The sequence below is a fragment of the Heliangelus exortis genome, chromosome 6 (genome assembly GCF_036169615.1).
Source record: "Heliangelus exortis chromosome 6, bHelExo1.hap1, whole genome shotgun sequence".
NCBI lineage: Eukaryota > Metazoa > Chordata > Aves > Apodiformes > Trochilidae > Heliangelus > Heliangelus exortis.
In genome coordinates, this window is record NC_092427.1 from 9,704,251 (window position 1) to 9,730,784 (window position 26,534).

General features: G+C 42.9%; 1 protein-coding gene across 1 annotated transcript in view; it reads left to right on the forward strand.

Annotated features, from left to right (window-relative positions):
- Positions 1–11,252, forward strand: part of SNX4 (sorting nexin 4) — a 34,791-nt gene extending 23,539 nt beyond the window's left edge. Inside the window, 6 exon segments of the mRNA XM_071746589.1 lie at positions 1,055–1,120; positions 5,021–5,110; positions 6,497–6,596; positions 7,348–7,493; positions 8,888–9,002; positions 9,319–11,252. Coding sequence (XP_071602690.1) covers positions 1,055–1,120; positions 5,021–5,110; positions 6,497–6,596; positions 7,348–7,493; positions 8,888–9,002; positions 9,319–9,366 — 565 coding nt within the window. The 3' untranslated portion in view covers positions 9,367–11,252.
- The last annotated feature ends 15,282 nt before the right edge of the window (positions 11,253–26,534 follow it).

Here is a 26,534-nt window from a genome sequence, read left to right on the forward strand (position 1 = left end):
GATTTATGTGAGTGAATTGCATGCTCAAGTTTTCCATCTCACTGGAGAATTAAAGAATCTAAACTTCTGGTTAAGGGAAACCTCCTGCTTCTACACACCGTTCAAGTGCTAAATTTAATTCTCTGGGTTAATGGATTGCAGATGTCTTTCTCATTGGGGGTTTTAAAGTGAAATTAGGTGTAGTTCTGTAATAACACAAAGACAAACAAATGTCAGCATCAGCACAGAGGAATGCTTATGAAAAAAGGAAGGACAGAATAGATGCATTAGACATAAATTATGTGAAATATAAGGGAACCTTCTCCTTTTTTCTTGTAAAAGAGTTCTGAATTTAATTCTTGTAACTAAGAGGTTTCATAAGGTTTCACAAATCTGAGAAGACAATTAAAACTGCAGTCTACATACTTGGGTGTCCAGAATAAGTGCCTTGCTATCTTTATGGTAGCTTTGTTTCCTTCTTTATCTAAGGGATCTCTCCCTAATGTGATTAGGGTGTTGCAGTAACTAGATGTTGTAAGTTGGTGTTTTTTTAAATGAATAGAACTAAACAGCACTCTGCTATGAAAAAGAAAACAACATAGAGCAGACCCTTTCAGGAGAAGTAAAATGTTGCAAATGTAAAATCCCATTGGTTTTTGGACTGCTGTGTTGCAAATCTGGAAAGCTTAGTTTCTTGTTGATGAGCATTTCAGATCAAATTCTGTGTTAAAAATTTAAATTTTTCCCCCCCTTTATTTTGAATGCTAGTGTAATTTCTTTTTTAAACAGACTTTTACCTGCTTAAACAATACTCTTTCTGCTCAAAACCAAACTAAATATAATTGTGAGGATGAGTTTAGGTGGCAGGGACGATTGTTTAACCAAGTGCCATGGGTAGACAGCCTTGCCACATTCTCATTGTTTCTGCTAGAGGAAGAAAACAGTTTGGCCCAGTTGAACTTTGAGGCATTTTCTATTCAAGTATCACCTGGAAAGAAACTATATACAGGATGCAGCTTATTAACTTCCCTTACCCTTCACGTGTGATGTTGTTTCTCGTTTGTTTTTCCTACAGTGAGTGGAGTGCAATAGAAAAGGAGATGGGGGATGGGTTGCAGAGTGCTGGCCACCACATGGATGTGTAAGTACTGACTGAATATCTGATAGTTTGATGTAAGCCAGATGTAGAACTCTCCCTCTTTCCTTTCTTTTCCCTCAACCCCAAAGCAGATACAAGTAGTGCACTGAGAAGGTTGGGGGTGCATTGTTTTTAGGTATACAGTGTTTCTGTGACTTGGATGCAGGCACAATTTTAGCATCCGTGTACTGTATTAAGTAGCTCAAAAAAGTCTCAGGAGAACCAGAGGGGTTTCTTTTTTATTATTATTTTGAAATTGTAGAAGTGTTTGGAATTCTTCCAGATTTTCTTTTAGGCTACTATGCCAGAAACTGGTGGAGTACAACTTTAATGTACTTCAGACCTGATGCGTTCCATTTGGTTTTGATATTCAGCATTTTGTACCACGCAGTAGATGGTACGCAGGCTTGGACTTAATTACACAAAGTTAAGAAATTTAATTAATCAGCACCAAAACTCTAATGAATTCTTGAAACAAATACAGACTGCATGTAATAAAGTAGAGAATCCTCCCTCTTTGCATCTTTCAAGTCACTTGGCAGATTCACAAAACACAGTCTTCAAAATAAGAGTCCCTCAATTCACAGGGTTCACAGAAGTGGTGTGTTGGGCTCAGGCATTCTGCTTTTCAGGTAGTCATATATAGTAACTGAAGCAGTATAATTTCTTGTTGCTTGGATTTCTCTTCTATAATTGCACAGTACAGATCAGTAGTAACTCCAGCGAGAGGTGGAAGCTGTTTGATGTTTGTTCGTACAATATTTTTACTGATAAAGTGTATTATTTGTTGTATTATGTATTATGTCAGTTTTAGTTTACAGTGTAGGTTCATATGCATTTCTGCCTGGTTGTAATTGGTGTCAAGTGGAAGGGTTTAAAGAGCCATGCCCAAAAAAAGAAGGCATTCAGCTTCTTCATGATAATTCTGTTTTTCTCAGAATTTTAACAGTTTGAACCCTTCTGAATTCACACTTCTGTGTTTTGGCTCATATGGTGGTTTGCATAGAAAAATAGCTATGCTATTTTGTAGGCAGGTGAGTGGTGAAAACAAAGAAATACAGAATGCATTCTGCTTTCAGTAGAAAATAACTGAAGTACAAGTGGAATACAGTGTTATGCTCCTACTATAGTAATGCAGAAACCAAAGACATTATGGAAAATGGTATAATATAAAGAGATTAAGGAGACACAGGTAGGTTTTCAGTGGTTCAGATACACCACATTAGATGTCAAACACCTAGAAATGCATAATCAACTAAAAAAACTGGGTCTCACATCTTGGTCAGGAGGCCAAACCTCTCCACATATCTGAGATATTTAATGTTTCTGTCTTTAATACAGTAAGGGTTAAAGATCCAGGGTAATGGCAGTGAGTTTGTGGGTAACTTTAATCACTGTGTGAAGTCTGAGGTATTTTTCATTGTTTGTCATCTCTTCTGCTCTGGCACTCTCACACAACAAGTAATCTCTTGGTGACAATCAAGTAAGAAGCAGCCACTGTGAGATTCAGGAACTCATTCAGTGACCCATGTAGTCTCTTACCAGTAAGAATCACATCAATGATCTCTTGAAAATTTAAGTTACCAGTCCAGTCACCATTCCCATAACATCAGACAGGAGTTTATTGCATCAGGAAGTACTTCAAGAAGCTTGTGTAATAATGATGTTAAACTTCAAGGCTAATTTAATTATTCTGTATCTGCCCCATATGCTGTAGTCTTTTCTAGATGTTTATTTAAACTTTTGATTTGTTATTGTTTAGAATGATCTAAAACTTCTTAATATTTGGAGAAGACATCCCAAAGCAGCTCTGGGTGTGTGTTGTAAAACAGAATGAGGCTTGCTGAAGTGATGGAAAGCAGCAGAATAAGCCAGGAAAACTCTGAATGGCTATAATTCTGTCATTTAAAAGATGAAAGAAGAAAATGCCAGACAAAAATGCTTCTGTCCTTTATGCTACTAATGAGTGACCCTTTATCTCTGTATCAACTAGATTGTCATTACAGGTGGAAGCAGTCTAAACTAAAACAGGGGCTTAGTTGATGATTCCCATGAAGAGTGATACCAGGTACCTTTAGAAGCTACTGAAGTGTTTCTTCTTCAGATTTTCCCTGATTGGCCTGCTTGCTTAGGATGAACCAGCATTTAAACTTCAGTCTAGGCAGTTAGAAATATAGCTTGTCTTCAGAACTTAAAAGTAGAGAGGGGTTTCAGCCACCTACAATCTGTGTGTCTTCAGGATTTTTTTCAGAAAGTGTGTTTTTCAACACCTTAGACTTCTTCCTTACTTTGAGTCATGATGTGAAACCTTACTCTGCATTTTCTTTTGTCACTTTTACTTAAACAGATCTGCTGTTGCTGGTCACTTTGTATGCTATGCTTTTTTATCCCAAATAGCCTTGGTAGGGATTTTCTTGGATGTGCAATGTCTTTGATTTTACAAAGCATCAAATTGACTCACCTTGTTTGTGCATTTATAAATTTCATACTTGAACAGATGGACGTGTCTTTAACTCTTCCTCAGTTTCCCTGTTCTTCCAGTTACTCAGCAAGGAGCCTTTCTCTCTCTGAAGAGCCTTTGGTTGCCCTTCTGAGCAGGCCTGGGGGCGATGGTAACTTTCAGAAGTGTCTTCCTTGAATTACCTCCCTTAGATTCCCAGAAGTATAAATGCTGTTGTGGATTATTTTAAAGCTTCCCTGGGAGGATTTACTGTTCTCTCCCAGGTGAGATGACAAGTTCCCTTTCAGTTTGAGACCCTTGCCAATTCTTCCACAGAGCCAGTTACTGGAGAGGTGCAGGAAGAAAGGGAAAAACTCAGTGACTTTTGCAAAAGCTTTAAAGCCAAGAAGTGCTATAATTAGCATTTGGGTCACATTGTGCTGGTCACTAGACAAGCATGGACATACTCACTTCAGCCTGCAGCTGTGCAAGGGATTGCCACGTACTTGAGAATCCAGACTGAGCTGGCAGAATAGATGAAGGCATTTTGTGATGGGATCTCATTCATTCTGTGATCTCCAGTGGCAGACCCCTAGTATTGCTGGCTAAAGTGGCATATCAGTTTCTGTCACTGTGCCAGCTGAGATGTGCAGTTACCTCTCAGCTACAGGTCTGTCCCTGCCAACGTGTCCAAGTGTAGTCATCTTGGTTAGTGAGAACCTACTAAATACTGTCCAGTAATCAATATAAACTAGAAAAAGTGCTTTTTGCCATTTCTAGGAGACATCAGCCTAAATGACAGAACCCTTACTGAATGCAAGAGTTGTAGAGGGGGCTAAGTCCTTGTACTTCAAAAGTGTCTCTAAAAGGAAGGTTTAAACTTCTTGTTGCTCCAAATGTATATGCCTGGCTTATTCAGCAGACATAGCAACAGATTTTCAAGGAGCTGAAGGACTTAATGTCATGGTGTTCAGAGCACCACTGTGAGTTCTTCCATACTCTGGCTGAATAACAAACAATGAAAGCAGCCTCTTTGCTTTTCTGAAGGTAGGATGTTCATGGTTTTATGTCTTACTGCTGTAAGCCTTGCAGGATTTCTTCTGTACCATATCTTTTTTTGTCTTGGTGCTGCCTGTTGACAGTCCACTGAAGAAAAGGTACAAATTGTTTTTCTTTCCTGTAACAAAAGCTACCTCCTCTTCAGCAGGAAACTTTTGATAGAACTTGTCAGAAGATTCATAGCAGTGACAAACCAAACTAACAGGCCTGAAGGAGTGTTTATATTAGCTGACTGAGAGTTTAATTAAAACCAAAAGAAAATAATTTTTTTGAGTTGCCTTTCTGTGTTTTACTTCGTGATGGGTGTTTCTGTCAAGCAGGTGTCTTCCCTTGTTACCATATGTGTAGTCCTTAAAGCTTAAATTAAGGAACCTGATGTTTAACCATGGCTGTTTTTCCACCAGATATGCAGCTTCTATTGATGACATACTGGAAGAAGAGGAACATTATGCAGATCAGCTGAAAGAATATCTCTTCTATGCAGAAGCACTACGGTATGTACAGAAGTGCATAGCTCAAAGGGAAGCTGTAGTCCTTTCCTTTTAACACTGCCTGAGTGGTTCCAAAGAACATTTATCAATATGGTGATAGGCACTGTCATATATATATATATCTACATATAAATATATTTATCAATATATATATATATATATGAATATATATATATATATATATACACAAATATATTTGGTTGTTCTTGAATTTTGTTTGCTGTCCTCTTCTGTTCTCTGAGAAATGCGAAGTTCAGTGTTGTGGAATCTCTATGTTCTCACTTTTTCTTTTGCTTACTCATATTTGATTGCCATGTGAGTGGCAATAAAAATTAGAACTGAGCTGATCAATAGTGAAATGATGAAAACATTAAGCCCTGTGTACTGTGGAAGGTAATACTGTTTGTTCCTCTGCTTATGCTGTTTCCTTGGCTCCTGGCATAAGAGTGCTCCAGCTTCAGCTTTCAGATGAGATAGGCAAAACAGAGCTGCTACAGCCATTACAGATTCCAGCAAGTTTCAAAGTACCCTTATGTAACTTTCATCTGCTGTGCAGTATCGTGCAGCTAAATACTGATTGTATTTTACTTTTTTTCCATTAGCCTTTATGGGGCAGTCCTCCCTTACAAGTGCAGATACAAAAGCAAATTGCTTTATGCTGTAAGATTGCACCTAAAGCTATTTTGCTCCCCACAAGCTGGCTCCAGACCTCTTGGAGGGGCCTGACAGTGCTGTAGAGAATGGGGCTGGCAAGTGTGACAGGTGCTGTGTGGGAACCCAGAGCACAGGGATCCTCTCCTGGGAGATGAGCAGGCATCCGGCCTTGGAGCACGGATGTAGCATCATCAGCCCACACAGGACTGGGACTTGCTGCAGGTGGTCAGAGGAAACTCTCCTCTTTTCCAGATGAAATATATGAATCTGGGAGCGTAGTTGCTTGTTTGTTTTAAAAATGAAGTGAATGAGGAATCTGATGGTTGGTTGATACATTGGTACTATGACAGGTACCATCTCCAGGTACCTATTGTCCTACTTGTGATTTTTCTGTAGTATATTCTAAGAAAAGCTGTTTGACAGTGGTGTTGTTAAGTAGGTGGTAGGGCTCATCTTGCTGAGAGCATCTTGGAATGAGTCTAAGAAGAGGAGCAGAAGAGCAGAATGCTGATGTACTAAAAACTTTGTACTTCAATCCAAGCTTGGTTAACTACAGCATTTGCAGAGTAATGCATTCTGTGATAAGGCTGTTGAATTTGAACTTGATAAATAACTGAATGTGCTGCCTTCCTCCCTCCCCTAAAAAAGCAATTATGATACCTGTGAAGTTCAAGTGGAGGGAAAGGTAGGAAAGCAAAGTATTGCATGACAGATCTTTCATTGCTTGCTTTTCAGGGCAGTTTGCAGGAAACATGAGCTAATGCAATATGAATTGGAAATGGCTGCACAGGATCTGACGTCTAAGAAGCAGCAGTGTGAGGAGCTGGCAACAGGAGTGAGTCTTTCCAGTCTTCTCCAAGATGCCTCTTAAAAAAATTCTTTATTTGAGCCAAGTTACTTAGAGTGACATTTAAATGGCACTAAGATGCTGGCTGCTGCTTATGGGAAGCAGTATCATATGAGCTGTAGGCATCTGAGGTTTAGAGTAACTTGGTTCTTGGTGACATAAGCTGTTATGTACCAAACTTCTTCTATTGGAAACAGAGCAGGTAAAGGGCTGCAAATATGATCTGAGCAGATTAACACAAACAACTCTATCTTAAGGATCAAAATTCTGGAAGGCTTCCCCAGCCCTATGAAAGATGGGTATTACTAAAATTTGATTGGTCCCTTTTACCTAAACCATTGTTTTCAATTGGTAATTTCAAAAACATGTTCAGAATTCTATTGGATATATTGATGCTCTATATGCAGCTATATTATGGCTTCTCTTTCTCATACAGAACACAAGATTTAAGATCTTCCTACTTCAGTAAGAAAATTGCTCTGAAAGATTCCCCGTGTCAGTGGAATGACTCAGGGTCCAATCCACAGACCAGCCTTAAGAGTTTGAATAGAGAATTACTTACTCCCCACTTTGCTCTGTCTGATGTGAGCCACCATACCTTGGAAGATTCATGAAATGTCAGTTAAAGCAAAAAATCATCTGAATAATGAGAATATGCCCAAATATTGTTAAAAATCACATAATGAATTGTGGCTGTGCTGAAGAATCCCAAACCTAGGGTGTCTTTGTTTTTTTGTAGACTGTGAGGACATTCTCCCTGAAAGGGATGACCAGCAAGCTCTTCGGACAGGAAACCCCTGAGCAGAGGGAAGCCAAGATAAGGATTCTAGAAGAGCAGATACAGGAGGGAGAAGAACAACTTAAGTCTAAAAATCTGGAGGGCAGGTAACTGCACTTGACTTTTTCAAAGAAAACGCAGGGCTTGTTTTAGCAAAGGTCCTTGGCTGGATGGTCTTAAAGGTGTTTGCATTTTATAAGTGTTTTTAATATATTCTTGGTGTTTATGAGCTGTCTATAAAAGCTCCTGTCAGCTGCAAGTTCTGAAATAAAGTACAGTATATGCAGTTAGCTTCTGGTCTGAGTGTATGGCTTATGTAAAACTTGATGACTTTCCCAGTTACTGGGCCCACTCTAATGGGTGACTTGCATGCTGCTATGCTTAGCTAGTAATAATATGTTTAGCAGGTGGGCTTCTAAGTCTGCATCTGAATAGCCTAAGACTCAAAAGCTGATTTGCTTCAAGTATAGTATTTAGTTTGGTTTATGTGTATGGATCCCAAGCTAATGTTCTGCAGCTTCTCATATGGGGGGACAAGTGACTCTTGTTTGGAAGAGATTACAAGCTCTGGTGAGTTGTGTTTGAATAACTGCTTCTCAGTGCTCTAATGAAATTTTCTTCAGGAATGCAAACATGAAAAATGGGCACTAACATTCCTGAAGCAATGTGATTGTGTCAGAACACATTCATGGTATAACACAAGGGGCAAACGTGGTATCTCCTAATATGTTGGGATTAGAGCTGGAAAGATAAGACTGGTTCATGAATAGTTCAAAACAACAAGACACTCAGTAAATGCAGTTTCTTAATCATTTTGACAGAAGTACTAGAGATCTGCTTTTGTAGCTCTGGAAGCAATTTTCAAGCAAATGCTTGCCTTGTATGTATAGTCAAGAAGAAATGAAAGCTATGAATTACAGAAATATGCCTTCATTTTAGTTAAGAAGACCTGAAGACACATTACCAAACCAGCAAAATTAATTCCTGAAGTGAATTGTTGAAGTCAAATTTGCACTGTAGATGTTTGTTGTACTCAAATGTCTTGAATCCTGATGACAAATTAGTTTTCATGTTGGGAACACTAAGATTCAGACCTGAGAAATGTCAAAGAAATGTGCAGTGCTGTGTGCTGAATGTTAGTGTGAAGATACTGAGCTCCCCAAACAAAATATGGGTAAAAAACTATATTCTGAATTATGCTGGTTCTATGGCAATAATGCTTACCAGGGAAAAAAAACAACCAACCAAACCTAACGCATGCTGTGAAACTGATTTTCTAATTTAAAATCCTTAAAAAGATGAAGGATTAGGCAATAGTGCCAATTATAAAATGGGGATGCTATGGGATGCAAGATAATTCCAAGACTTGGTTTCCTGACTGAAAGATGGAGCACTTTGTCACACACAGTTCTCTGCTGAGAGTCCAGAGGAAGGAAGATGAGTTAAGGATGGGACATGTGATAGAGATGCTTACTAACAAAAATACTGCTTTTACTTCCAGAGACTTTGTGAAAAGTGCCTGGGCTGACATTGAACGGTTTAAAGAGCAAAAGAATCACGATTTGAAGGAGGCACTTATAAGCTATGCTGTTATGCAGATTAGCATGTGCAAAAAGGTATGTTTGGCTTCTGAAGGACCAGGATGGTGTATTTACCATATCAGCTGGGGATCAGATGCAAACTTTTGTTAACCTTGCAGTCACGGAAGGCTGGAAGTCACTAGCATTAAACATTCCATGTATTTTATCCTGCTGTAGCTCAGTGACATGTTCATGTGGGTGGATATGTATAAAATAGGCAGTGTGGTCTCTGCCTTATCTTTGTGTGAAGTTCTGAGGGACTTCTTGCAGAGTCTTCTGTGAAAGACAGTCTGTTGATGAGGTTTGCAAACAAGGTATCTTTCCACCTGTTGATTTTTACCTTCTTTTAAAGGGAATTCAAGTTTGGACAAATGCAAAGGAATGCTTCAGCAAGATGTGATTATCTGGAAATAAATTCCTCCTCCAAGTGCCAGAGAATGGAAGCACAAATGTACAACACCAATGTTAAGTTGATACATGACTTGCATATAAATCATGAAATAAATGAGTTGAGTAAATAGGTTTTCTTTCTACTGATTGTAATTGTTAATAAAGGACAACAAGGACGTTATTAAATGTTTAGCCCTGACTGCCACTCCTGTGGCATATTTTGTATGTGGTAGCAGATAATTCAGGGGTAAAAGAGTTACTGAAAACCACAGCTCTCTACTGGGGCAAAGGTATAGGGAAAGTTATCCCAGAAAGTATAAACTGAGCTGTTCTGAGACTTGTGAAACACCATGCTCTGTAATGTGTAGATCACTTCCAGATCACCTTTTTTTCAGCCCTTGCTGTTTAGAATTTGTAATGCTCAAGGGTGCTTTGGTTTTATAATAGGACACACAGTTGTGTACTTGAGGTCTACACCATAAGAGGACAAAACATGAAATACTGTCATGCCTAGGGTTCATATTTAGATGCCTTTGCATGTCCATAGAGATATGTATTTTTCCAGAGCTGAGGTTAAGCAGTCTCAAGCTCCTGAGATGTTTGAAACTCTCTACAGTAGAGGTGTTGTACAATGGTTTGATACAATATTCTGCATTTACTGGTTCCCACTTAAGTTTTGATATGGGCATTGATTTCTTATCAAACTTCTTCCTGCAAGTAAAGGAGACTGGCAGTCCAGCTGAGCTGCAAAACCAAAGTCAAAGCTGGTAAGAAGTGGTTGCAACTTCTGTTTGGTTGTTTGGAACCTGTTTACACTAGCTGTGAACCTGGCCTATGTACCTCTTCTTGTAACTGGGGTGGTTTGATTCTTAAAATAATAGTTCTTAATGAAGATGCTGAATTAAAAAATGTGGTGCAACTTCTGTAGTACTTAAGAGCAGTGATGTGCAAAACCCATAATGAACCAAGGTGTCTCTTTGGCTCTTGTAATGATGTTTTAATGTGTGTATGTGTCTATTTCAGTGTGTGTGTATGTTTGTATATACACACCAGTATAACATGATTTACAGTTACAGGTACTTGCATTAAATGTTTCCAATTATGAAAAACACTTATCACTGTCTAATATTGGGCTCTTTCTACATACTTAAAGTTCCTGAAGTCTTGTGGAATTTGTCAGACTTGATTGCTGGTCCTTAAGGAAGCCTTGTAGTATTCTGTTGAAAAGAGCATTTAATTATTCTCGATGATAACACAACTCAGATTTTTTTTTTTATTTTTATTTTACTTTTTTTTTTTAAAAGAGATACTTCAGGAAGTCCTTAAATGTTCTTTTGATAAATTATCAATAACACAATTATGAATATGTCCTGTGTTACTTTTGTCTCTGCAGCATTTCTTTTCTATAAAACCACTGTAAAGAATTCATAGGCCTGGTGTACACTGCAGCTTAGAACTCTGATAACCAATGTTGGCTTTTTCAATCATGGCAGTGATGGCTGAGAGATGATGTTGGGCAGAAAGAGGTCTCTCCATTTAACATTTACAAGGAGAAGTGTCACTCTGTCCAGAGGTTGCAGTTCCAATACAGGCTGAAGGACTCTTACATTCCAAACCAAGAAGTTGCACACTTGATATATTCAGTAAACCTTCCAAAGGAGTGGTGCCTTAATACAATACCGTGAGGCGCTCAGAGTAGGTATTTTTCATGCACTTTGATTTTTGGGAGATCCTTCTGGTGCCTCTTTCCACATTTCACTTGCTGTATAGCTTATTAAATGTATTAGTATGCCTTTTTTTTTTTTTTTTCCTTGATAGTTGTACTGAATTTAAGAAGGGAACAAAATGGTTCTTGTAAGTTTTGTGCCAAATAAGCTAAATAAAATTGCTCTTTGATATTTGTGTTATGTTGCTTTCTGTAGAAATGCTGTCTCCCAGTTCTGACAACTGCTGTTCAGTTTGTTGAAATCCATCTTGGCTCCCAAATGGTCTCCAGACTTGGGTTCAAAATTGAAGAAGTAAATGGTGCACAGCTAGCTGATTTGCCTTTTGGGTGAAAAACATAGTGCCAAGGCTGAAATTAATTAGATGCTTGTTACAAGCCACCTTTAATCCCTGCTTTGGTTTTGCCCAAGAAAAACAAATCATCTGAATTTCATGCATGTCTGCATCTAGGTAGGAGAGAAAGTGTTTGAAAAGGGTTTGCATTGTTTGACAGAAATTATGTGAGTTAAGGATAACTTTTGTTTCTTTTGTTTCTGCTGTTTCTTGAAAAGCACTGCATGTACTCTGTGTACTTGTGAATCTTGGTAGTAAAGTTTTCTCTCTTCTAACTTTTTAAATTGTTAAGGGGAAATCTAGCTAATGGCTGTTCCCATGTGGTTAATAGAGTCCACGTGACAAATGCACACTTGTGAAATGTGCATTTTTCCCATTACAGTGCAGATTTAACTTCTGTAACTCAATCTGCTTTGCCTCAACGAGCTTCCTTCAGTTATTGGGTAAACATCAAAAATTGGTGGAAGGCCTTGAGAATAATGGCAGGTGGATAAACCATTTTAACTTAGGCAGAACAAAACACTTTAAAATAAAAGTTTACCTACATGGATCATGTAATTTGCTGGTGGAGCTGTCACTTCTGTCCCAGGCAGCTTTGCTGGGTGGGTTACCACTGCTCCTGCTGTCCTTGACCCTTCCCCATTACCAGCAGGACCTTGACTTGTCAGTGCATTTTCCTTGCTGCTGTTTTCTGCTCCTGAAGTGTTTCTATCTGAAATGGAGAGGATTTTTCTGAACTCACTCCTTTTTTAAAAATTGTTTATAATGTATTATTTCAGCCAAAGCAGGGTTAACCTAGCAGCTGTGTGCAGGGACTGCCTTGGCAAGCACAGAGCAAATCTTGGATCTCGAGTCCACCCAGAGGAGGTGGCCTCATGCAGGTGAGCCAGAGCAAAGAGGTGGCTGTGGCCCAACCCGGGGCAGAGCCAGCAGAGCAAGGCTGAGGTTCCGAAGCTGAGCTTCAAGCACTGCATCCTAGGAGAGACCTTATTTGGCAGTATGATTCTCCCTACCACCAAATCTTTTTGTGTGTTTCAGTTGAAGAAACAAGGAACGCTTTCCAATACCCCGTAAAGGATTACAGGCAAGGAATTTGTTTTAATTCCCCACCCTTGTCACACCATGGCAAAGCAGAGCTTTAATTCCAACCCATTCTGCACGTCCCTGGTGCCTCTCTCTATCTTGTGTTTGCTCCTGGAGCTCTGTGGGGTGGTGCAGTGAAAATCCCCACAGGGGGATGCTGTAGAAGTCACTCAAAGGAATCATTTGGGATGAGAGCTCTGAAGATAGCAGCACAGGCTCTGGTACCACATCAGTACAGCCCCTCTGCTCACCTCTGACAAAAGCAAACACTCATTTGCTGTTGCTGCAGAGTTAACTTCTGCTCTCAGCCCCGTGTTCCTGCCTGGGGGGTTCCCTCCTGCTGTCCCGGCAGAACAGGGGTTCCTCATCCTTGTGCAGGATGCAAGATGCAGCTCTTGTAGGGACCTCGGCGACCCCGCAAGAGGAACTTGGATGAGCTGCTTCCCTCTAGTGGGCAGCCACAGGGAAGGGCAGGATGCTCACTGCGGGTGATGGTAGCCAGAGAAATAAATGCTTCTTGAGATGGCAGAGGCTTCGGTGTCCCCTCAGCTGGAACAGGGAGGTTTTTGGTTTTTACCTCTGTGCATCCCTGGGGTGCAGCAGCAGTGAGGATCTCTGGCCTTGGGCATGCTGGAGAGCTCTGAGAACCTGTGTAAGCAAAGGGCTGTGGCTTTTTGGCTGATGTTTTCTGATGCTTCTTGGATTGACACAGAGCCATCAAAAGGATTTTGCAATTGTGTCTTCCGTAGCATGAGCTCCAGAGACGAGGCTTTTTTTTTTTTTTTTTTTTTTTTTTTCCTTTGCTGCCTTTTAGTTGCTTTTGAATGGCTTCCATTTGACTGGTCTCCACAACACCGTTTGTTTGTTAAGAAAACAAGTATCTTTTTGCTTTGGCTGATTGCAGAAGATATCCAGACCCCAAAGAAAGCCAAATTGGAAAGGGTCTGAGTGGATTTGGAGGAAAGCAACTCCAGAGAATGAAAGTGCAGAGAATTTAGTGCTAAGGGGAGATGGCACCGTGCTCGGAGAGGGAAGAGGGTTAAGCTGTGTGCACAGGAGGGGAGATGGGATTTTGAGGAGAGATGCACAAGATGGAGAGGAGGTCAGGAGGAGAGATGAGCAGACTGGAGGGAGAGCAGAGATTGGATGGGTGGAGGAACTGGAGAGGAGAACAGATGGAAAGCTGTACCTGTGGGCTGTGCTGTGCAGAAGGGAAAAGCAGCACTGCATTGCCTTTATTTTGGGGAGATAAAAAAGTGATGGAATAGAAACGGGAGATAGGGACATTTCAAGAGGTGTCAAAGATGTAACTATAATACTGACGATAGTTTCATGATAATATCTAGGCCTGAATAAAACTCATGGTAGTGTCTGAGGTCCTAAAGCTGAGCTCAACACTGACAGTGGTGTAAGATTTCTTTTGGGATCAGAAGGAGAGACTTTATTTTGTTTAATATTTTAATCTATTTTTAGTATGATTGCTTCGAATTTTCTAAATGAAATAGCAGCAGCAGCTTCACTCTTCAAAAACACAGCATAAATTTTGGGTACACTCTGGTTCCACTAACACCAGTATGATCAGCCACATGATCTGGGGGGCTGCTGGCTGCTGCGTGTCTGAACAAGACTGTCCCACATACCACAAATATCCCAGGGGCTAAAATTAATAAATGGCCTCTTCATCTGCAGTGAACACTCTGTGATCTGTATATATCACGGCGTATGGTAAAACCTATTATGTTCTTTTCAGAATGTATCTGTGGGTTGCTACAGAAAAGGAGGAGTGACTTTAGGGTGAGCCTCCCTAGGATGTTAAAGTGGAAAATGATGTAGTGGAAGGGAAAATGCAACCCCGACCGCCCTCTTGTGGGTCTCCAGCTCGGACTCGCAGGAGCTGGAAGAAAACTGCGGCAGGAGGGAGGCAAATGCCACCTCCTCCTCCCCTCCTGCTGCTCAGGGGTGTGAGGGCCATGGCAATAGCCAGAGGGCAACGAGAGCCTCGATATGAAGGGATGGTTGTACAGATACCCACTCAGGGTTTAGTGAGAATTTGATATTTTGCTGTTGGTTGCTGTTTATATCAGTGTGGGTGATGCTGCCATTTTCTGCTTGTGTGCAGGTTCCTCAGGTGCCTTTCACACCAGGCAAACCCTGCTGAGGGTTGGACTTAAAACGCAGATTCCTGAGATAGCAGTGTTTAGGTTTTTTTTTTACTTTTTACTAAGCCCTTGGGAGCAGTGCTGGCTCCAGGACTGACCCGTGACCCATTGTGTAAGCTCCGCTCCTGTAGAAGAGATGGCAAAGTCGCCCCTGCCCAGTGCTGCTTTGCATTAACTTCCTCTGGAGCATGGGCTCACTCATCCCACCTTTGAACTGTTCCTGTGACAGAGAGGCTAAATCTCTTGGATGGTTATTCCAGGGGCTAAAAGCATGGACTTTATTTTCTTTGCCTGCTTAATCTTCCGAGTGAAGGGTTGGGAGGCTCTGCCTGCTTCCCTCTGGTGGCTCTGCAGACACTGAGTGCTGGGGGACAGTGGGGCAGAGCCACAGGCTCCTTGCTTGTGCAGCAGCGTGATCCCTCCTGTGCCATATGTCCCTCTCATCCCGCGCTTGCCAAACTGGAGCAGGCATTGCGATAGTCACAGCGGTGTTTCCACTCCTGTTCCACATTCCCTACTCTTCTTTATGGATCACGTTAGCCCCTGAGGCTGTCGCTGCCCATTTCAAGCCATGTTTGGAGCTCCTGCTGTCCTTCAGAGCAGCTCTTCCCCCTGCCCGACTGCACCGGGGCTGCAGAGCCATGCCAGCTCAGAGCAGCTGCTCATTTATTTCCATCCCGTGACTCTCATCTCCACTTCTCAGCAGTGCAGGCTACTCTTTCCTCCAGCAGCTCCTTCATCTTCACTCCTCCATCACCCATGGATGCTGAAGTAATGTTCTTACCACCCAGGCTGTTAGTAAAGATGCTGAGCCAGTGCCAGACCCCAGCAGGACCGCTGTACACCCAGGAGTTCCCATTTCCAGGGATGTACTGGAACCTCTGGCCAGGTTCTAATTTATTTTAAGTGCACTAGGCTGGCTCTCTGCTTTCTTACTCAGAGCAGGACCTCTCCAGCCTGTGTGAGGAAAGCTACACCATGGCAGCTTTACCTGCATTAATACTATTGCTTTATCAAGAAAACTGTAATCTGGTAAAATGGGAATAGGTTTGACAAGATCTGTTTTCTATGAGCATGTTGATTTGCATTAATTTCTTTTAACTCTGACCTATTATTTTCCCAGGGTTTACTATCAGGCCTATAATAATCCACTCCCTCTAGTTGAGAGAATATTTGTAAATAGGTGATATAATACCCTTCTTCCACCCTCATGGAATTTCTCTGGAAATTCAAGACTTGCTAAAAATCAGAGTATGAGGTTTCAGAGATCTGTTATGTCAGGAATTCTGTAAGCTTGAGAAGCAGCTCTATGGATCTGCAGACACAGACATTCATTTAAGAAGCAGGTGTCTAGAGCTGCACCTCAGGATGTGACTCAGGAGAAATTATCTCCTTGTGATGGAGCTAACACACAGCTACATCTAAGGAAGAGCACATGCAGAGTATGATTCAGGTTTTGCATCCTCCTAAATGAAATAAAAAAGTATCCTTTTCGAGATTATATATATTATTACATTATTATGCTGTTGCTGAAGTTTAGCCAGATTCTCTGACATCTCAGAACTGAAGTGCCCAATTAACATTTGAACCATGTAAAGCATGGGGAATATTCACCAGTGGATGTGGTTCCTTGTGGACCAGGAGCTGAACTGTTAGAGAAGATGAGGAATCCTCTCTTCAAAACTGAAAATCCTTCTCTATGTTAATTCTTCTCTAAGTACATCTTGCCTCCTTACAGGTAACTGATCTTTCCTAACCTCTAACTTCTCCTCATGGTTGGCTTTACCCTTCCTTCCCCCTCCATAATACTTTACCTGTTTCTACTTCTGCTATAAACTGGGATAGAGATTTTAATGTGTTGCCTTTTCCAGTTCAAGGGTCCTTACATATAAAATATTATGAAGTAATTGCTGGTGATTGTTTGCTTTCTGTCCAAACTCTGTCTCCCTGCTGATGCAGTCATTGTTATTTTTAGCTTCAAAATGCTAAATACATAATGCTTAGCTGGGTCTTTTTCTGTTTCCTTCCAACAAATCTAATGATTGTGTGATTACAAGGCAATCTAGTGGTTGCTCAGTTTTGTGTTACTTCTAAATTTTAAACCATTTCCCTTTTCTCTCCCATGTTGCAGTCCACTATCGAGCTTCCTACGCTGGAGTTAAAATAAGATGGTAGGCCAGGGAGTGGGTCTCTATTGCCAGCAAACAGAAAAGTGACAGGACAGATGCCTTGGTGGTGGTCCTCAGCAGATGATCTTGGAGAATTTTTTACTTGATTCGGGTGAGGCTTCTCCCTTCCTCCCTTCCTTCCTCTCCCTGTTACCAAAGCAGGATAGGATGGGTTATCAGGGAGCCAAGTCTAATGGAGATGTTCCCAGAGGGTCATGGGGCTGCAGATTCCTGGTTTAGGGGTGTTGGCAGGACTTGTCTGGTCTCATGAGCTGCTGTAGGAGCCAGCCTTGGCTTTTCATGCAACCTCTGCATTGCAAGATCCCACACAAGGCAGGCAGATAAGGGTATGGAGGGACAATTAGCTGTTAATGGGAGCTGGGCTGGAGATAAGCACCAGGAAAGAAACCACAGAGCTCTGCAAGCCCAGCTGGAGGTTTGGGTAAGGTTGGGTTTAGCAAACACAGGCTTAGCTGGTGGAAGAGCTTATTTATAAATTTGGCTTCCAGGACTGACTTGCACATGAATGTGCTGTACTGTGGAGATCACTCTGTTCAGGAGCTGAGCTGGGGTTACTTTCTCCATCCCAGGAGCAACACATGGGGTACAGGTGCCCTGGCTCTGTGAGACAGAGCAGGTTATGGCATCTCAGGTTAGAGTTGGCAATGTGGGGTGAGAAGGCATCTTGCATTGTCCTGGGTGGATTGAGCTGCCTGGGCAGACACAGTTGTTCCTTCCCTTCCTCTCCTGCTGGCTACCTTTCTGCCTTCCATCAGTGTTAATGTTCTGGCAAGGGAATCTCTCCACCAGGTGTTGGTAATGACATTGTGCCAAGTTCCTGCCTGCAAACATGTTGTAACTCTTGACTTTGTGCACTGCTGTGTAAGGCAACCGGCCCGTTTCCTTTGTTGCTTTTGTTCTGAATGTCCTGACTCAATGGCTGCTCCCTTTCATCCTCCCTTCACCTTAGTTTGATGTCTTTCCAGTTGTTCAGTCTGCTGCCTGAGCCTGCTGCTCAAAAAACTGGGGTGACTTCTACTGATACGGTGGCTGTCCCCAGGACACCTGCTCTCCTCCTGCTGGGACAGTGCCACAAACCCCTCACCTCCCACTCGGCAATGCGACATCAGATGGGAAGGGACATGAGGATGGGAAGGGCCTCAAGAAATGCAGCTGAAATACCTGCTACTTCATGTTGTGCAGAGTCCTCTGAAGTCATCACCAGCACCCCCAGTCTCCTGGGATGTCCACGGGCACTGAGGGCACTGCTGTGGTGCAGGGGGCTCTGTAACCAACCTGGAAGCTGCAGCAGCCAAGACTGTGTTGAATTCCCTTTGTCTCAGCAGCTATTGCTGAACAAGGGGCATTTCTGGATCCAGTAAGTGGAAAAGCAAACTCTTGTGTGGCTGTTTGGGATCACTAAACCCAGCTACTGGTTTGCCATAATCTGGGAGAAGAAGGAGGAGAATAAAGCACAAACGTGGCATTGCCTCACCCCACTGACTGATCTCACCGTTGCTGTTAGTCCTTGGGTTAACACATGCTGAAGATATTTCTTCATCTCTACGTGTTTGAAGAGGCTGATAATTGGAAGGATTAGCCGCCCTGCAATGTGTAAAGGGGCAGTCAGACCTGTGCATTGCAGAAGACAGGATCTGGTGTTATTTCTGTGTAGCATCCCTGGGTGCTGGGTGTGAGAGAGAGTCAGTCACGTCCCAAGGCAGGTGTTTAAGGTAGGTTGAAGGAATTGCTCCCTGGAGATCCTGCTCTGTCTGCCTTGACTGCACAGGGAGTTGCAGACAGATAATTAGATTTCAGATGTAGCCTACCCTAAATAAGGAGCGGAAGCTGTAGTGGGTTGCTGTGGGTTTGCTTTTGAAGATTTTGGCCTTTTTCCTTGCAAAAATTAGGAAGTGGGTATTTTACAGGTCCTTCTTGGATTTGTTCCAGAAACACCAGCTTTGTGGTCTGTAGCAAAGGGAGCCCCTCTCTCAAAGATGTTTCTCTCTCTTTCCCTCAAATATTTAAAAAAAAAAAAAAAAAAAAAAAAAAAAAAAAAAAAAAAAGTAGAAATTGCAGGTCAATGTGCCTCTAGCACCTGGGTTTATCCACTTGATGTCTTGGGCATGAATCCCTGAGGAGCCAGACCCTGGCTGGAGAGCTGGGTGCTGCTGCTGTGTAGGTGTTGCTTTGCCTTGCGGGACAGCCACAGAGAAGAGTTACCTGGCAGAGAAGAGTTACCTGGTGGTATCTAGGCTTGGTGTGCACAGAGCAGCTGCTGATCCTCAGAGAAACGTGCTCCAACAGGAAAAATAAATCCTGCCTGTACCTGTGCTCCTTTGCACCCGCCAGAGCCCAGTTGCAGCGTTGCCGCCTTTCGTGTCCAACCCCAAGTCAACGTCATTCCTGGGTCAGAAGATTTGTGCAAGCAGAGTCTTCTTCTTTGTGAACTCTCTCAAATCTCAGCATTTCAGCACAAATGCTCATTGCAGTCAGGGTCACTCATGTGCTGCTCCAAGGAGGGGTGAGCCCAGGGCAGGGCTTGGGCAGCCACGCGTGAGGCGTGGGGAGGGAGCACGCAAAGCAGACCCACGCTGCACGCCTTGTTCAAGAAAATGCCTTCTGATCCAGTGGGTAAAACCCAAGCCAGACAAAACACAGCAAAACAAAACAAATCAGAACACCCTGAATGCCACAAAAACCAACAAAACACACACACACACACACACACAAAAAAAAAAAAAAAAAAAAAAAAAAAAAAAGATAAATATTTAAGGCACGATTTTTGCAAGCTGAACGGTTGTTTCTGGGTTTCTTCTTCTTTGGCTCTTCTAGGGAGCCCTCAGCTTTCCTCTCTGAGTCAGGCCATGTGTTGTGAGTTTGGGGAATTGAAATAAATCAGGAACTCCTTGTCTGCTGCTCAGCAGTCACCCTTACAGGACAAGCATTTGCAAATGGCAGCTGATCGACTGCAATCTGTGCAACGGAGAGGATGGGGGAGAAGCCATCTCTGCCAGCACTCACAGGTGAGTGATGTTTGCTAGATAGACTGGATTGTGAAAGAAATGTAAAACAACAGCAAAAAAACCCCCAAAAGTAGTCATAGTCTAAAAAAAATTTAAAGAGTTATCTAAACCCCAAGAAAAAACATTTAATGCAGACTCACTGCTGACCTTGCCTTGCAAGCTGATATATTGTCTTTGCTATAACCATGAAAACAAAATCCTTCAGATCAAGTTTTTCCAACTGGACAGTGTAAGAGAAACAATTTCCATTTCTGGGCCTGGAGAGTTAAAATGAGAGCAATAATTTCTTTGTTTATGACTGACCTGTCAGAAGAGAGGCAGATCTTGGCCATCAGCTTCCATCTCCATCCAAACTTCAACTGTTGGAGCAGAGAGAATTGAGCTTTTCTGTTGTACATAGTTCCAGATGTAAAGCTTTGTTCCAGCTGCTCTGAGAGGTGTTTTGGATCTCTCACTTGGCTGGGGACCATCTCCAACAGGAACTTAGGGACCTGAGCCTGGACTTGTCCCTTCTGTTAAGAAAAAAACAAACAAAACACCCGAGGGTGGAAAGCATTAAGTCAAGGTGCTCCTCTCTTGCAGCCTTCTTTTGTGCTGACTTCTTCCAGCCTGCTTGGAGATGCTTCTTTCTCTTCCCTTCTTGATTCAGGTCAGTAATAATCAGGCTCTCATCTTCTTCAATTTTGTAAATTTTTTTTTGTTTAGATGTTATGCCCCTGTTCCTTGTGACTAAAGGGGCCTCAGATTTCTGTCCCACTGCTCTGCCAACAAAGTTGACTTAGGCAAATTTTCCACCCCTTGAGGACAGTCTTTCTCCACTTGGTCAGGACTGTCCCCAAAGGTTAGAGTGACTTCTCCTTGGGCATCTTTCAGTGGGGGATGCACTGGATCATCCCTTGGGGCCATGGAGGTGCAAACCTGCCTGTCACTGCTGGGTGTCTGCAGAAGTTAGGGAAGGAGGAAGGTTAAATGGAAAGACGAACTGCCTGGCACCGTGGCCTCTGCAGCTTCCCTGCTTTAGGAGGTAAGTTGAAGGTTAAGTTCCCTTTTCATACCACGGTTCCCTAAACTTGCACTTCCCACCAGCTTAGTGCCTGGTGCCCGATGCTGCAAATCTGGAGGGCAAACCTTCCACGGGATGCTCTTTAGGTTGTGCAGCACAGCATGTGACTACCTGGCATTTAGCAAGATGGCAGGTGAGGCTCTTTTGGGCTCAGGCCTCTCCACATGGATTGTCTTGCTCTGTGACTGCTGCTGTGCAGATGGCAACCACTTGTAGCCTCTTCCTCCCAATGCCCTCCAGCAGCCTGACCAGTGCTCTCCAGCAGCAGCAGCTCTGGGAATTCCCAGGGTAAGTGCACAGCTGATGGTAAAACACCTCAGCCTCCCTCCCCAGCACAGCCCCAGCCCCAGGGGCTTCTCCATCTCCTACCCATCCCTGAGCTGCAGGGGACTGTTCCTGTACCTGGCTGGGAGGACATGGGGGCTGGAGCTGGAGGCAGCTTCTTGATGGAGGAAAAGCATCTCCAAAAAGCTGCCTGATAGCTCTGAGTTCCTTTGCTTTTCTCACTGCCTCTTCTTGTTCCTTGCAAAACCACCATCCCCACAGTGCACCCTTTGCTCCTGCAGGCAAAGGTCCCAGCTGCAGCCACCTCCTCTTCATGCTCAGTTTCAGAAATCCTTTATTTCACACCACAAAGCAGGTGCTGCAGCTGGTGTGGCCCCATGTTGCTGTCTTTGATGTACTCTGGTTCTTTTTATTCCTTGCTAAGTGTGAAGTGAGGGAATCTTATGAGAGGTCTAGAATAAAATCCCCCTGCCACTGTGTGCTTCATGGTGTGACAGCAAGCAGCATCTTATCCCACCTCCCCAGGTCTGGAAGAATTTCCTTAGGGAATAAATTTGGATCACTGGTAGCTTCTGGTTGGCTGTGGTGTCACCTGAAATATCCCTGGGAGAGGAGGCAGTTTCAAAGCTTTTAAGGTGTTGGGGACAGGCAGGACCCACAGCCATCTGCACAAGGGAGCACAATCTGCTCAGAGCACCTGTGGGTGGGGGATGCTGTGACACAGGGGGGGATTTGGGACCTGGGCAGGGTGCAGCTGGCAACCCACAGGGCATAACAGCAGCCATGGAGTTTGGGAGCTGATTCCAGGGGTACCACTCCTCCAAGAGGGCTTGTGAGTGTGTGTCAAGGCTTGGCTGCTGCCTCGGTGGCTCTGGGATCAAACAGGGGCATGTTGTGTAGTGTGAGTATTTTGTGAACAATTAAAGTGCAATTGGTGCCAGCAGGACTGCTCTTACTCACAACGTGCTGACAATTAAATGAAGTGGAATGTTCAATGACCAGTACCTCATTTTCTAGAGGGTGGTTGAGATTTCTCTTTTCCCACTCTGATGCAAATTTCTTTAAAGGAAAGGGAAACAATAAGACAGATCACAAAAGCTTGCTAATTCCTCTAGGTATCTGCTCTGTGTTTCTGCTGCTTTGCTGCTACAGGTTTTACCATATGTCTGAAAAAAATTCTACCATGCAAAGATTTTTGTCTGGACTTTGAAGCCTCACTAAAAACTACACAAACATGAAGGTACAGCTTGACCATGGCAGTGCTTTTACCAGCAGCTGCTGACTGGGGTCAGGAACATCACAGGAGAGGACCATAGCAGCTCCCCCCTCGCCCTCTCTGCTCCCCAGATTCCCCAGCTGCAGTAGGTGATTTAAGGTTAACAGTCCTTCATCTGTTAGTTTAGATGTCAACAGACATCTTGCAGGGAATGGTAACTGGATGTGCAAATTCAGCAACACTGTGTGATTGTGTGTTTACATATGGTAACAGACATCTCTTTCTTGTGATGGTTGTGTCCAGCACAACCAGGTCTCCAGTTCCAGCAGGACTGCTCAGGTGGCACAACAGTATCAATTAGTTAGGAATGATTTGATGTAGTAACAGATGTGATAAGTTGAGACATTTAACTGTTTCCAACAGTAAATATCTGTGTCTTTCTTGCTCTGTGATGTTGTAAAGGGGTTGCACCACCCTGAGCTGCTACCTGTAGGAGTTTAAGTCTGGTGTAACTGAGTGGCTGGTGTTCAGCACTGGCTTCAGGACACAACTCCTGCAAGGTCATGTGAAATTAGTATACATTTGCCTTTTTCTACTTGCACTTCAAAGGACACCTTTTTTAGAGCTCTGAAGTATTATGAAAACCATTTTTCACTCAACTAAAGTTTGAAGCTGTATTGTTAACCATTTCCTGTGCCTATGCTCAGTGTTTCTGTGGTGGCATCACAGCAGAATTCTCTGTTTTAACCAGGCCCGTTTGCTAGTTTAGCATTCCATATTTTAATGTTGTCTCACCTGATGCTACACCCTGATCTCCTAGTTCTTTTATTTGTGGTTGAGATGACTTTTATTACTGACATAATTTAGTTTTCTATTGCATTCTATATAAAAGAAAACCAGAGTTTTGGACTCACTTTGTGTTCTTTAACTTCTCTGCCTCATGTTCCTATTGCTCTGCTTTGGCCCTAAATAAGACCTGGTTTTCTTCCTTTTTAAGGGCATGGCCTTACTGATTTCTACATGAAAAATTCCCCAGCATGAAGATAACTCATTACTATGCACAGCTATAGCACAGGATGTTTTATTTCTTGACAGCTCCAGCTTTGTAAATTTCTCTGTAAACTGTGGGAAATAAGCAGCCATTTTAGTACATAAGTAGGCTGTACTACAAGCAGACACATTTCCTAAGCAGAAACCAATCTGTAAAATATTGCCACTTTGCATGCAATTAGGAATGAGATTGACTACCATATCTTTAATTAAATATGCTAAGCGAGTGGCTCAAAAATGGCCAAGCTGACAAAATTAAAGTATCCTTGATCTACATCTAAATATACATTTCTCAAAGGAAGATGTAGCTTTTAATCATGCTTTCATATTCCAGTAGCTGGCACTGACCTCATCTTGCATCTAGCACTGTTGATAAGGAGTCTTTGATAATATGATGGGGTTTTTTTTCATTAAAGTTACTTTCACCCCCAGAGATTCGTGGATTTAGGATCACCTTGTTGGGTTTGCCCTTCTGTACTCAGACTCTCCTGCCCTTATTTGTTTATTTATTTATTTTTGCCGTTATGGCAAGATTTATTTCCTCTGTGCCTCTGACTTTTGACATTGGAGAGTTAATTTTGTCTGGCAGTGAGGACCAGCTGCACCACATCCAGCAGCTCTGCAGCACTGTCACCCCCCTGGAGGGACAATGGGAAAGGGAAGCTGCCTCTTGTACTGGGACAAGGAGCTCCCCCACAGCTTTGACTCAGAAAAAGATTCAGTGTGTCACCTCACAGGTTAGTGCCACCATTTGTCCTCTCTGGCTGTGTGCTTTCATCCCCTCACCTACTCCTTTTCCACCTGCCCTTTGAAGCACTGATGATATGTTTCTTCTCCACCATTTACTGAAGCTCCTCTCAGGCTGGGCAAGAGTCCTTCCTTCAACCCAGGGATTGTTTTTTCTTTGGCTGCTTGTCTGGTTTGGTGTGCATGCATCCAGCCAATGACCAAGGCCAGTTTCTTCTACAAAGTAACACGGCTTTATTTATTACAAGCCATTTTAAATCATTTATTTGACTTTTAAATTATCCTCAGCGTTGAACCCTCATCTGCTTTCCAGATGGAAGGCAGCACTTACCAAGCAGCCTTTATTGTCTGGGCTATCCCCAGCCCACAGTTGAACCATTTTGATGTTCTTCTGTTATGTTGTCCCCAGGGCTCAGCCAGGCTCCCTGGATTTCCCAAGCAAGTGGTAATTGCTGTTGTGGAGGCTTCCTGAGCTGGTGTCACACAGACCAGCCTCCTGACCAACCTGCCAAGCTTTCTGAATCTGCCTGGGCATGAAACACCAGAGTGTGCTGTCCTTCTCCAGGGTCTCACCTCCTCGACACATTTTGTTCTCCTTATTTCTCAGCAAAACCTTCTAGGGGCTTGCACCAGTGTGAAAGAGACTTCACAAATGCCATGCCAGGTGTGATCCCCTAGCTGCCTGTAAGCTCTAGGAGACCAGGAGAGATGGTGCTCTTCCACTAAGCTGGGAGGAATCCGTGTATGGTTTGAAAACGGCGTCAGTGCCGTTAGCTGAAAATAGTCTGCTGCTGCTACATCACCAGCTCCAATATTAAAAAACAACTGCTGCCACTAATGAGATCATCTATGGAGAGATCATTTCACGTGCAGCATCCCCTCATCAAAGTCCCTTGATGGTTGTTTTGTGATTTAAATAATTTTCTGGCAAAATTTCTCTTATGTCTCTGAGATGTGTCTCTGAACAACCCCCCTTCAAGGGGGGTTTTCATAGGCAGTAGATGAAATGTACAAATAACTTGAAATATAATGGTTGATGTTACTCAGTAGTAAACAGGTTTGTTAAGTTAACTTGGGATAACACTTTGCAGTGAAGACCTTTGCTCTTCTGCTTATAGGTACTATCAAAGCTGCCATCTGGGTTAGAGATCCTTTGTCACTGTTATTGGATAAACCAGACACAGAGGGACAGCCTGATACACCTCCTTGATACATACACTTGGTTTTCTTTGGATGATAACACAGCCACAGCTTTGAAAAGTTACTGCTTCAGGACAGGCACACTGTGTTACTTGGACTGAAAGTGCTTGATCAGACTTGTGCTCCATTCTTTCAGCCATGCACAGGTAGGATCAGCCACTCCCCAGCCTAATGGGATGCACAGTACCCTCTTAAAAACAAGCATTCCTCTTGCTGTCATTTAGAAGAGCAATACCTGAAATATTGCCCAAATACTTGGACTTTTTGGCTGCTTTCCCCATTGCATGCCTGTTCTGTGGCTGCCATCACCCAGCTGGGTTTGTGGTGAGACTTCCCTGTGGTTTAAGATGCTGGCAGCCAGGATGGGTTTGGTGGCTCTTGCCTCAGCCCTTGGGCTGGCAGGAACACCATGGCTGGTGGCAGAACTCCCTGCATCCTTCCTATGGTGACCCATCTAGCTGTGGTCTGAAGGGATGAGCACAGCCATGAAGGGCCCAAGCTGGGCAGCAGAGAGTGGTGCCATGGGCTGATATCAGGTGAACCAAAGCAGACTTTTTTCATAGATTTTAGTGTCTTGTATACCTGTGTTGGTGAGCCATTTTCTTCCTGAATAATTTTGGGTTTAGCATCAGTGATTTGGATATAGCATAATTTAATGTCTTGTCCCTTTATTCTACAGTATGAGACAGAAAGAACAGAAGTTCCTCACCAGCCTTTATCAGACATGGCTTCATGTAATTTTATTCTGTCTTCCTTGTTTTTCTCTGAAGATAATAATCCCAATCTTTTCAATCTTTCGTGAATTGCTGTGCCTTTTATCCCACGTGATGCTCTCCTTTGAATCCTCTGAAGTTCTCAGTCTCTTTGAGGTGGCTGGAGATGGTTGGACCACAGCAGTCTGCTTGAGGTTGTACCACAGATCCATGCCACGATATTATATCTTTTTTATTATTATTGTTCTCCATCCTATTTTATCTGCCTGCTTGTTTTATGTGCACATTGAAAGGATGGAGTTGTTGAGCTTCCTGTTGCACAACAAAAAAAACAAGGCTGGGAGGCACTTTGGGGTAAAGACAATGATCTAGGTTGTTCTGTCAGTTCCTAAAGACCTCTGGTGTCTCCA